Source organism: Malania oleifera, chromosome 5 (assembly GCF_029873635.1).
Source record: "Malania oleifera isolate guangnan ecotype guangnan chromosome 5, ASM2987363v1, whole genome shotgun sequence".
Lineage (NCBI taxonomy): Eukaryota > Viridiplantae > Streptophyta > Magnoliopsida > Santalales > Ximeniaceae > Malania > Malania oleifera.
In genome coordinates, this window is record NC_080421.1 from 58911279 (window position 1) to 58924059 (window position 12781).

Consider the following 12781-nt stretch of genomic DNA (forward strand, 5'->3'; position numbering starts at 1 on the left):
AATAAAATTATTTTAATAAATTTAATACAGGCATGATAAGCCTAAGTTATGATAGTTCCAAATGAAGGGGGAATAACATTATTAAGATCCATATTAAGTTCCTAACTACATGGCTTTGTTATGATGTCACTCCAATGTGAATTCATGAAGAATATTGCACCATCATGCAAATATGATGTATGATAAAAATTTGTATAGTTAAGTTTCGCGCATAAGTATTTTTATTTAAATTGTAAAAAGTATTTTAATAATTTTAATAAAATTTATATAATTATAGTCAAATCAATATTATTGTCACTAAATTTATAAGTTAAATGCACACTTGATTGTAATCTCTTATAATTTAATTATTTTTCTTCACGTATATATGTGACTGTCACAATTTATTAAAGGAATGTGTATTTATAAATTTTTTAAAATTTTTAACTACTTATGTTTAGTTAAATATTACTTATTTTACAAGTACTCATGATTGGTACTTGTATATATATATATATATATATATATATATATATATATATATATATATATATATATATTTATTTATTTATTTAAAGTGGTTAATAGTATTTATTACTTTCAGAATTTATCAAGTTTAGCACTTATTATCACCTACTCCTCAAATTGATTACTTTTTTAAGTTTAATATTAATTAATAACTGGTTCTAAGCAATCTCTTAATATTTTTTTATCTTGTCATAACTTCACTATTTATCCAATACTTTCATAAAGTATTTTATTCTTTATAAAAGAGTATTTTTGTGCTAATTGTAAGTAATTATAATATAGTTAATACTCACTATATTATTATGATTTTATTATTGTATAAATATTTATACGACCATATTTTAAGAAACAAAGTAATAGTATTACAAAAGAAAAGGCCCTTAGGCTTATTTACTTGTGAAAAATTATTTTTCATTTTTAATTTTTCAAATAATTACGAAAAATTACTTCATCAAGCTGAAAAATAATTTTTTATTTTTTTTAGATTTCTTACATAAATGTTAAAAGTAACAAAAATGTATCACTTTGTAATCAATATAGGGAAATGAAAAAAAAAAAATTCACAATTCTGCAGAATACCATAAAATTATACTTTTAGCAAGAAATGATAAAATCACAATAAATGAACACTCGATATTATTTAAGACAATTCACTTACACTCGTAATTATTTAAAATCATTGTAGCTGCTTGATCATGTTTTTAAAAAATACTTTAACCCTATATTTTGAGAGATTTGATATTGAACTTTAGAGTTAAGTTTGTGCAAATTTGAATAAAATATAATATAAAATTGAACTAAATTTTGTCTAAATTGAACACAGATCTAAATTTGACGTTTAAAACAGACAAATCGAAAAATTTGAAGGCACGAGTTTTATACATTATATTTAGATTTATATATGTTTAAACAAATTTAAATATAAATTTAGATCATATTTTGTTTAAAATTATACAAATTCAAATTTAATGTCTCACTCTAAATTCTCAAACACAAAATAAATATTTCTATATTAAATTAGCCGGTGCATAAATGCACGAACACAGAGTTCATTGGCAATTTACTTTATATATTTTGTTAAAAGTAGCAAAAATTTATCTCATTGATGAGATAGTTTAGAGTCAAAAATAAAATATAAAAATTACATTCTCATGCTTTTACAAAACACAGGAATCACATTCAATAAAATATCACATAAAAGCTCATAAAAATTCTACTTTTTTTTTTTTATAAGAGAAAATGAATATCTTAACGCCTTCAATTTTTTGGCCTTTTTAAAAATTTATTGGTAACGTTTTCCAAAACTTCAAAAAGTAATTATCAAGATAATTCAAAAAGCATAGAGGGCGTGGCCTTTCGTTATTGCCCGCGACGGAAGGTTGTTGTTAAAAGTCCCAACAAAGACCCTCCTCCTCCTCCTCCTTAGCTTGCAAATGAAAACACCTCTCTCTCTCTCTCTCTCTCTCTCTCTCTCTCTCTCTCCTCAACATAATTAATATATATCTTCCATTTCTCTCTCTCTCTCTTCCCCTGCAGGAAATTCCTCTCGACACGCCTTCCTCCACCTCCCTCTCTATTTCTCTTTGAAAGCGTTTCTCTCTCCAGGGAGGTTCGTGAGCGTCGAGGATGGGGCAGCAGTCGCTGATCTACAGCTTCGTGGCTCGTGGAACGGTGATCCTCGCCGAGTACACAGAGTTCACCGGCAATTTCACCACCATCGCCGCTCAGTGCCTCCAGAAGCTCCCTGCTTCCAACAACAAGTTCACCTACAACTGCGACGGTCACACCTTCAACTACCTCGTCCAGGACGGCTTCAGTAGGCATCCTCCCCCTTCGATCTCCTTGTTTTTTTTCCTTTTCCCTTTCATTTGCCTTTCCTTCAGCCTTGATCCGTGTGTAGATCGTTCTGTTCATCTAATTATAGTATTTTCTCATGTTTCAGCGTTCGAATTCTTTCGTTATAAATTTTCATCATCAATTTCGCAATGATTTAGTCTGTTTTAGCTTTTTTTAAAAAAAAAAGAAATTCAATATGGGTTCATGTTTTCGGTATTATCTTTATCCCTCTGTATTTTATGTGCCCCAGTTTGATCTCTGAGGAAATGGTGGAAAAAGGCGGAAATGAGATTGTGAGATTGTTGCTTTGTGCACCCCACTGTGTCAAGTGTTTGATACTTGAACATACAGGAGGAGAGAGAAGTATTCCTGGGGGCGACGTCACATGGTTGTGTTACGCGCAGTTGAGTGGACAGATAGGATTTGCATTTTTAAACTATTTTCTTTCACGTGTTGTGTTCGCTACCAAATCTGGCATTTGGAAATTAAACAAAGGCATTGGTGAGTGGAAAAATTTCTGAGATGTGGTGTAGACCGGTTCGGATCTTTGTTTTAAAGGTCTGATTGAGGGCTTGTATTTCTATTCTATGTTAATAAAATTAATTTGATTGATGCAGTTTCTGCAAATGGATTTGTAGTGCTTGCTTCCTTTTGATAGATCAAAGAGGATACTGAGGATTTCTTTAGGTTGTCCTCATGCATTACAAAGTTCATAAGTTTGATGTTGTACTTTATTTGATTTATAGGCAGATTAAACCTGTTTTCTTTAGATATGCCAGGTCTTTAATTCTACAAGGATTAAAAATTACATGTTATGCTTACATATACCACTGCCATTAAGGAAGCAACATTTCTTACCTTTCCTTAATACAGACTTAAATAGTGATTTGGAGTACTCACACATCTAATATCATTGGACTAGTTTAACAACTGAGTATTTCGTGAGTTCGCAAGGCAAAAATAGTCAACAAATGAAGTTAAAGGATAGCATCCACCCTTTATGCTTCTGGTCTCTGAAGAGAAAATCTTTAAATAAGAATCATAACCTGTATCTTAGAAATCTACAATGGAGATTGGAAAAGCATGCATTTTTCTGTTAATTGATTATATTGCACATTCTATCATATACAATTCCATTATCTTATCTAGTGAAATGCATGGCTTTACAACCTTTGTCATCATTTCATTCATTTGCATGTTTGTTTTTGGCATTGAGAAATGAAACAGAATTAGTAAATATTTTATGCATTTAAGAGATGTAAATCCTTAGCTTTAACCTTTTATACTAATGTAGGGAAAAAATTTATTCATTTATTTATTTACTGTAAAAAAGCATGCTAAAACATCAAGGTGCTTTCTGTATGCAATGTTATATTATGCAGTTCAATTATTATTTTTTATTTTAGGTTAATGTGAATCGTGATAAAGTTACTGGGTTGCTCATTTTATATTGCTCATCTCCAACTTTTTGATTTTCTCTAGGTTAATATTTATGTATCATTATGTATACTTATTTAAATGACTTTATCCCAAAAAATCCATTGAAAAATTTGAGAAATTTTATGTACATTCAATTTAGAATCTTTTAGTTAGATCATCAAAGTTGTTTATATCATTTAATTATGTCTTGAAGCTCTTACAAACCCAACACCCAAGACACAACCTTAAATATTGTATAGGTTTGGTGGCTATTGCTGGTTAAATGCATCGGCACCAAGCATGTGAGTTTCTGTGTAGTCATTTCTAGTTATATACTCAAGTTTGCGAGTTCATCATTTTACCATTTTGTTTTCTTCAACCATGTATATTTTTTTTTGTTTGCCTATGTTTGGATTTTTCACTCTTCTATTTTTTGATTTGGTTTGTGGAAGTAAAATGTGGGTCTGAGCAAATGACGAAAAAGATAAATACATCACACTGATTGTATACTCCATGAAGCTTCAAAATTCGAGCTTTTTAAAACTGATGCTCAGCTATTTGGTCCATTTCTTTGCCTCTTTTCTTGTTCATCTATTTTTTTAAACTTCTTTCATCCAACTTTGTTTTTTTTGGGGAGGGGGTTATTATTTGGACAAAGGAGATTGACTGCCTTTGAGGTTTCAAAAATTCCAAGGACTTCTCCTAAGGTTTCAAGAATTCCATAGATCTCCCTTGAGGTTTTCTAAAAAGACACAAACTGCACCTTATATTTTGCAAAAAGACTAACCTTTTGAAGGGAGTAAGTGTCCCAAAAATCAAATGTCAGGGGAGGCCTGTGGGTTCTTTGAAATCTTAGGAGAAGTCATTTGGATTTTTGAAATGTTAGGGCAGGTGAGTGCCTTTTTTCCAAATCTCAAGGGAGATCAGTGTCTTTTGCCCGTATTATTTTAATGACTATGGAAAAGCATATTTTCTTATAGTGTGTCATTTATGAATGGCATCATTATGTGGTTAGGGTTGTGTCTCCAAACATAATGGTGAGTAGGCTTGAATTGTTGTGATTAAGGTGGTTTAATAAAGAAGGAAATTAGACAGAAATAAGAGGAGCTGTTGGTGACACTAATGGATGAGTTGCAGTGGTGGGGGATATGATGGTTGTGTGCCAGTGAAGCTGCAGCGGTCAAAGTGGAGCTGTTGGTGGCACTCAAGGATGACCTGCAGTGGCAGGGTGATGGTTGGGCTCCAGTAAAGTTGCATGATGACAAGCATTCAACGTAGTTTATGGTCATGTCACCTTTACCCCCAGCTGTCGCATCAGTGTTTGTTCGGGCTTGGGAGAACTTGAAGAATTGATTGGGGTCTATAAACAACTTTGATGGCCAGTGAACCAATTATGAACTTCTAAATTCAAGTAGCTTTAATTTTTTCCCAAAAGCTGGTGTGTGGGTTTTTTGGACCTTACTCTGTTTGTATTTATTATGTGCCTTTTTAATTTATTTCTTCATTTATTTATTGCTTAATTAAGCTCAATTTATGTAACTATTTAATAATTGTTTGTTTAATATATTTTGCAGCTTATTGTGTAGTTGCAGTTGAATCTGCTGGCAGGCAGATTCCCATTGCATTTCTCGAGCGAGTTAAGGAGGATTTCATCAAGAGATATGGTGGTGGAAAGGCTACCACAGCTGTTGCTAATAGCCTTAAGAAAGAGTTTGGGTACTTTCCTTTCCCCATACACATCATTATTTTGTTTTTTCAATATGAAATGAAATGTGCCTTCTCTTTAGCGAAAATATTAAGCTGCTGATAACATGTTAAATATGTAGGCCCAAATTGAAGGAGCAGATGCAGTACTGTGTGGATCATCCTGAGGAGGTCAGCAAACTAGCAAAGGTGAAGGCTCAGGTTTCTGAAGTCAAAGGAGTGATGATGGAAAATATTGAGAAGGTAATAAATTAGTATATCAGATGATTGGTTAATGTGGACACACCATGAAATACGGATTGGTTGGTTCTTTGTTGCTCTGTGTGAAGCTCAAGTAATTTACATGAATTTCAGAAAAGGGACCGTGAGAGGTTTGAAAATTCAGAGATGGAATATCATATGTTGATAATTGTTTGTATTGTGCACGCAGGTTCTTGACCGTGGAGAGAAGATAGAGCTTTTGGTTGATAAAACAGAGAACCTTCGTTCTCAGGTTGGTGAATGCATGTATCTTTTTTTCTTAAAACATATTTCTTTCAAAACTGAAACTGAGATTTTATTGTAGACAACACATCACATTGCTTGCTGCACTTGAAACTGCATATATCCTTTTGTCCTAGAAGAAAACGTATTTCTTTCAAAACTGAACGTGAGATTTTATTTTGTGGACAACACATGATGTTGCTTCTGCACTGGTTGGCCAACTGTTACAAAAACATTGTTAGAAACAATTTATGATTGTTTGAATGTGCTTTTCTTCAAACAAGTGTTAAACAGCCCTCACCTTTATTTCAATTGGCCAACTCTTCCACCACTTGAACACTTATCGGCCAGAATATTGTCACATCATCTTGTACATAATTTCAGCACAAACAATGCCCGACAGTAACCAGAACCAGAATTGAAGATATTGGTGGTTTGTTTACCTTTCAACAATAATATCGCAGAACAAGAACCTGTGAACAAAAGGGGCTCACAAATTGAACTAGGGACTGGGGCCAGGTTGCAGCTTCGGAGAACAGAACAAGAGTAGAGACTGGGGACAAGAATAGGACAAGGAGATGAGAATTCAGACGATTAAGAGAAACAAGAGAGAGAAGATTGTATGAAGAGATGGGAAGAGAAGACAGAGAACATGAGGGTTGGTGATATAATTTCAATGCGAAAGAAAGCTCTCTCAAAAGACAAGAATGAACTAATAAGTGCATTTTTAGCAAGCTTAAACAGACGAGGCATTGTCGGCCCCAAAAAGTTCATGCCCACCCAAACATTCTCCCAAAAATGAACCCTATTGTCATTACCCACTTTGGAGAGATGCCACTAGGGGTAATTGTGAGAAATAAAGCCACTTCCTCTAGTTTCCCACACATTTTGATGGAGCTCATGTTTACTTTTAATCAGCTTTTGCCACAAGGAATTAACTTCTAAGAAGAACCTTAATAACCATTTACCAGTTGGAGATATTTTTGGATACCACATCACCAACCCCTTGCTTTGGATTTGGAATGTTGGCACAAACTTTAATGAGCTAGCTTAATAGTTTGGATATTGTTATTTGTTTGCTAATTCTTAAATACATTTTAAATTTTAATGTATTGTAGTTATTTGTTGATTACTTTGTCATAAAATATGTTCTTCAGTGATCCAATTTATGACCTTGATTTTAACCGCCTTGCATCTATAGCATGTGGATGAACTGCAAACATGGTAGTTGTGGAATGTAGGAGTCAATGGATCAAACTTGAAGATGAAGGTGTTCACACTTCGGGCTAGGTAGCTTCACTCGTGCCACTGAATGACAAAGTATAAGCAAGTAATCCTTGGGGAATCTTAACCCTAAGTGAATGGGGCAATTTCGACTACCGAAATTTAGTGTCAAATGGGATTTTGCTCCACAAAATTCAGATGCCTTTTGCATCATGGGTTGAAGTTTCCATAATTGTAGTTAGTGAAACTAGGGATAAAACAAAGCAGTCTTCATAAGTGATAACCCTCGGTATTAGAAAAGCTCAACAGTTCTTCCGTATACTCTTAAACTGGCACTTCATCCTTGGTTGTTTCCTCGAACTTATTAGTAAGCTCTTGGTAGCAATTTCCCCACCTATTGCCTCCTCAGCCATAATCTCTCTTCCAACCGAAGTTTCCTCAGTCATTTCTTAATCAGCCAAAGTTCTTGAACAATTTCCTTCCTTTTGTTATTTTTTTTAAAGAGTAAACAATGATAGATGAAATTATTGAAAGATGGAAGTTCCTTTTGAAGCAAAATTTAGCTGAAGAACAGTAATTTATGAAATTACATGATGGTGAAATTTTGGACCAAATGCGTTCAGAGATCACCTAGGGAAATACTGCCAGACTGAAAGAAAAAGAATTTAGAAGGACAATGGTACGCACCAAAATGAGAATGCAGCAAAGGATTAGGTATGGTTATCAAAATTCTAGAGGAGCAATAATGATGTGCTTGAACAATAAAGAACACACTTATAAAATTCTCAAAAAAATTGCCTGTTCAAATTTTGGAGATAGTAGGGCCCTAATTATAGGGCTGCAAATGAGCCGAGCCAAGCTGTGGCGAGCTCGAGCTAGGCTCTTTTATTTATAAATGAGCTTGAGCTTCAAATTTTTTGTTTTAGACTCGTTTAGCATATATATAACTCGAGCTTGGCTCGAGATAAATGAACCAAGCCACTAACAAATTAAATGAATTGATAATTAATAAATATAATATGAAAAAAATATATTTTAAAGTAAAAAATTTAAAATTAAATATTTAATGTGATTAATATTGAGTTTGTTCACAAGCCTAATATCGAGCTAGTTCATGAGCTTAATTATAGAGCTAGTTCACGAGTTACTAACAAACTAGTAAAGGAGATGATATATGAGTGGGCTTGCGAGCTATTAAATTAGCTAGCTCGCGAGCTATTAAATGAGCCAGCTCGTGAGCCTAACAAGCTGAGTATAAACCAGCTCGAGTTCGGCTCGTTTAGCTGAGGATCTCCAAATTTGAGCTTGAGCTCGGCATGTTTAACTTAATAAACTAGTTGAGCACTGAGTAGCTCACGAACGGGTTGGTTCGGCTCGGCTCATTTGCAGCCCTAATTATCCCAAAGGCGATGTATCATCTAAGTAATGAGCTGATATGATTGTCAATCAGCCTAGGTCAGCATGTATTCATGTACATTAATGCATTTATGAGGGATAAATTGAAGTGACAATTTAGTGTGGTCACATTTAAAACAAGTTTAAACGAAGAGTTCAGGCTGTGGAGAGGGGAGCATTTTTTGTACTATATTCTGGCCGAACAGTGTTCAAGTGGAGGAAAAATTGGCCAACTGAAAGAAAAGCTTTTGTGAGGAACCATTGCCCAGCCTATACCAAATACCAAAGCTTGTGCTCGACCATGGACGAGATTGGGGGCAATTAGGTAATCAACAATATCAATGGAGTGTGTTTATTGGACGATCCCAAGGAGAACCATTGGGATAAGGGATAATTACTGATATCAATTCAAGATTAGGTTAAAGCTTTGTAAACCCTATCTTAGTGTTATCTTTATCTTTCAAGGAGTTTGTATTGGATTTAAGTGGTTCTTGATACCAACATAATTGTAATCATCATCATCCTCCATAAAGAGTGCAAATGTAGTTTTTCCTAGAATGGAACATTCTGGTTCATGGTATGGAAACAAGATAGGGGCATGGCACATCCTTTAAAAAGTGGAACGTTTGGGGTATACTTCTATAGAGCATTGATTGAAATGTGAATGGAACATGTATATTTTGGAGAAAATATTGAGGTGTTTCTAAATCTAGATTCTTTTGTGGAATATATTAATAATTACCAAAAATAGAATTACAATGTGATGGTTCCCCACTTTATTTAATAAAAAAATATGTTGTTCGAAAAATATCGAATTAAGACTTTGGATCCTTAGGTTTTGTGTTCTGGAATGAAAATGTGGCACGTTTTGGAATGATGATTGTAACTTGTGGTTCACTAGGGTGTTAGTGTTTTTTGGTAACTATGTGTTGGTGAGATATTGCGAAAGCCTTTAGCCAATTTCTCTCCAAAAATTATAGTAGTAGAATGTAATAAGTTTCATGGGACTTTCCCTTTTTTAGGAATCTCAATGAAAGAGAGGTTGGTGAGCTTACTACCTTGCTTAATGTGTTGGATCGCTTTTGCTTCTTTTAGGGGTGATAAGAGGGCTAGGGAGGGTGATTTTCTTGGGTTGGTTTTCTTCAAAATCTTTTTTTCTTCTTATGTTATTTAAGAACCTCTTCTCCTAATTTTTTTTCCCCTTGGAGCCAAATTATTTGGAAGTCTAAAGTTTCTTTGAAGATTCATACTTTCATCTGGACTCCGACTCTAAATGGCATTAGTATGCATGATCTCTTGTGGTAAAAAGGGCACTACAAGTCTCCTAGTCCTGATATCTGCTTGATGTGCCTTGAGCCCAACAAAATGAACAATCACCTTTTTCCTCCATTGTCTAGTGGCAACCCACCTTTGGAATGCTCTTTTCTCTTGCTTTGATGAAGCTTGTGTGACAACTCAGAGTGCGGAAGATAAGATCTATTGTTCATGAGTGTATGGGACATTGAAGTTTGGCTCAAGTAGAAAAGCTCTGCATTTTATGGAGTGGTTGTGATCTTTTCTATCTTATGAACTCTTTGGATTGAGAGAAATATGAGAACGTTCAAGGGTTGTACTACTACTTGTTTGTTATGGGATGGATTGGTATTCTTGGCTTCCTTTGAACCCATTCAATTGGGACTTTACTTCTGTCCAACCTTCGAAGGATTGGAGGGCAGCTTTATTGTAACATTTTTGGTTGTTGCTTTTTGTTCTCTGAGCCACCTTGTCCTCATTTGATTGTACATTGTTTCAGTCCTTAATAAAATTGTATCTTAACAAAAAAAAAAAAGGAAAAAAGAAAGGGTTAGTGTCACATGTAAACAACTTTTTGGTTCACTAATATCATTGGGATCATCATGGTTGACTTCATCGTCAAGATCATCATAGTTATCATCCAATGCATTAGTCTGTTGCATATCTACATTTGTCCTCAACCTAAATGTTGATATTTGATGTTTGAACGACTTAATGAAAATCTACCTAAGAAAAAATTGAGTCCATAATTTTGTTAGTAGTAGATAAAAAATTCACTCCTAAATTGTCCAATCCTCGCACAAGTTGAATTGGATGAACACTAAAGCTGTAGTATGAGTAATTTAGTAAAATAAGAAAAATATAATGTACTGCAGATCTTATGATCCTGCCATGATTATAGTTATTCGACTATAGTCCTGTCATTCCTATTGGTCCTACAATGATTGTGCTCTGATCCTATCAATTTGCGATCTATATTGGATCATGATTGTGTTTATAAAGTAGGTTCCTACCATCCATATTGTGATTTTAACAACTGTGGTAGAGGCCTACATCATACTGAACTTGTAGCTGAATTTTTTTGCTCAAGTACAATCACAATTCCTACTTTCGCTTTCTACTTCCTCACATAGGTAGGTATGGTAATCCAATAGATAAGACATAGCGTGTCTTTCCATTTGTGTTGATTTTGTAAATCTATTTTTTTGTGTCAATTCCATTAAGGTGGTCAAGGCCTAAGAAAAATTTGGCGGCCTACCTAGTCGAGGGAAACCAGTTGGCTCTTGGACCCCACAAATTTTGTTGCCCTTGTATGAGGGAATAGCTGATCTTGCTCCTTCTAAAGATATTGAGAAGACCTTTAGGAACATTTGTGGAGCTCTTCATATGCTCCAAGTTTGGTGGTTTGCATATTTCCTGAGTTGATTAAGAATCCTCTCTCATGCCTCACCCAAGTATTGGAACCTCTTTACTGAGTGTTGGCTGAAATTCAGTGCTCCTAGTGAAGATGGTATGTAATGTACATTTCTTGATTTGAAGTACAAGGGCTATGGCACCCTTTGTCTTAGGTCTTCAATAGCTACCCCAAGATAATCAGGAAGTTTGAGTGAGAATTTTCATCTTCAATGATCTTCATTTTTCAGATCATATTGAAGCCTCCAAGAACAAAAAGTATGGGCAAGAATTATATAATCCTTGTTACTTCATGAGATAGTTCAAAGTTGTTCATTGTTTGAACCTTCCATGATTCAATGGTTCATAGATTGAGTCATTGTCAGGAGTTCTGATGGTATAGCATGATATTGTTACATAATCAGCTTGTTGTTGTCTCACTTCCATTTCTCTCCTTATCAGTTCCGGCACAGCACAACCTGATGAAGGGATGGTTCTAAGTAGCTCTAGTCCTTCGGTTGACCCTCTTTGTAGTGCACACACAGTATCACAATCTATGGGAAGAATTGAATTAACCAAGCATGAACGTCACAAACATATTCTAATGAACACAAGTTGTTGAGATTTTGAAAACATATATGATTTGGTTTAAAAGCCCTTAGTTGATCATTTCATTCAAGTAATCAAGTTCACTTTAAAAGATGTTATATTAGAAGTGTTAGATCACAAGTCCTAGCGTACAAATCAAATGTCCCTAAGCATGGTACTAGCAAGCATGTTCATGTTGAAAATCTAGGAAGATTCAAAGAGAATGAACAAGGTTTTTCAATCGAGGATTTGGGTAGAGTTTCAAGGCTTACAAGGTACCTTTAGGGGCTGTTTTAGATGGTCACAAACAAGGAATTGAAATGAGCTTACCAAAAGGTTCGGAATGACAAACACCATGACACATGAGTACTTGATCGCACCACGAACAAGTTTGTTGATCCTTAGGAATCTTGAGACAAGAATGAAGCTTGAGGAAGGTTGTGGTTGTGAGCTATGAAAGAGAAGTGGGCGTGTAGTGTTGATGATGATGTTGATGTTGTCGTAGTCTCTCACCCCCCAATTTCCGGGGAGACGGAACGTAGCCTCACACTACTCACTCACAAGGAGAGGAACAAGATTCACAAGTTCAAGCAAAGACATCCTTTTTTTAATTGATAATGCAATTATCCCTTTTACAATACAAGTGATGACATATTTATAGCATTACATGAGCATGCACATGAGTCCATGACTTGCACATGGCTTCTTAAGAGATTAAAGAAAATATAAAAGTAAAATAAAACATTTAAAACATAGGTAATGAGGTTCCTTGGAAATAGTTTGTCATAGGAAATAGGTGCCTAGGAACTAGAATAATTATGCTAGTGGAGTTTAGGAACTTAAAATGAAATAAAGGCTTCTTGAAAAAACAAGACTCTTTGACTTGCAAGTTGTCATGCTTCTTGAAAAGCCAAGACTCTTTGACTTGCAAGTTGTCATC

General features: G+C 34.5%; 1 protein-coding gene and 1 non-coding gene across 2 annotated transcripts in view; both read left to right on the forward strand.

Moving 5' to 3' along the window:
* The first annotated feature begins 1867 nt into the window (after nt 1-1867).
* Nucleotides 1868-12781, forward strand: part of LOC131155471 (vesicle-associated membrane protein 721-like) — a 39082-nt gene continuing 28168 nt past the window's right edge. The window contains exons 1-4 of the mRNA XM_058108637.1: nt 1868-2323; nt 5337-5478; nt 5589-5709; nt 5897-5959. Of these exons, the coding sequence (XP_057964620.1) occupies nt 2134-2323; nt 5337-5478; nt 5589-5709; nt 5897-5959 (516 nt within the window). The 5' untranslated portion in view covers nt 1868-2133. The remainder of the gene's footprint in view (nt 2324-5336; nt 5479-5588; nt 5710-5896; nt 5960-12781) is intronic.
* LOC131156914 (small nucleolar RNA SNORD36) lies at nt 4229-4315 on the forward strand. The gene has a single exon (XR_009137176.1). It is a non-coding gene; the product is annotated as a small nucleolar RNA SNORD36 (small nucleolar RNA).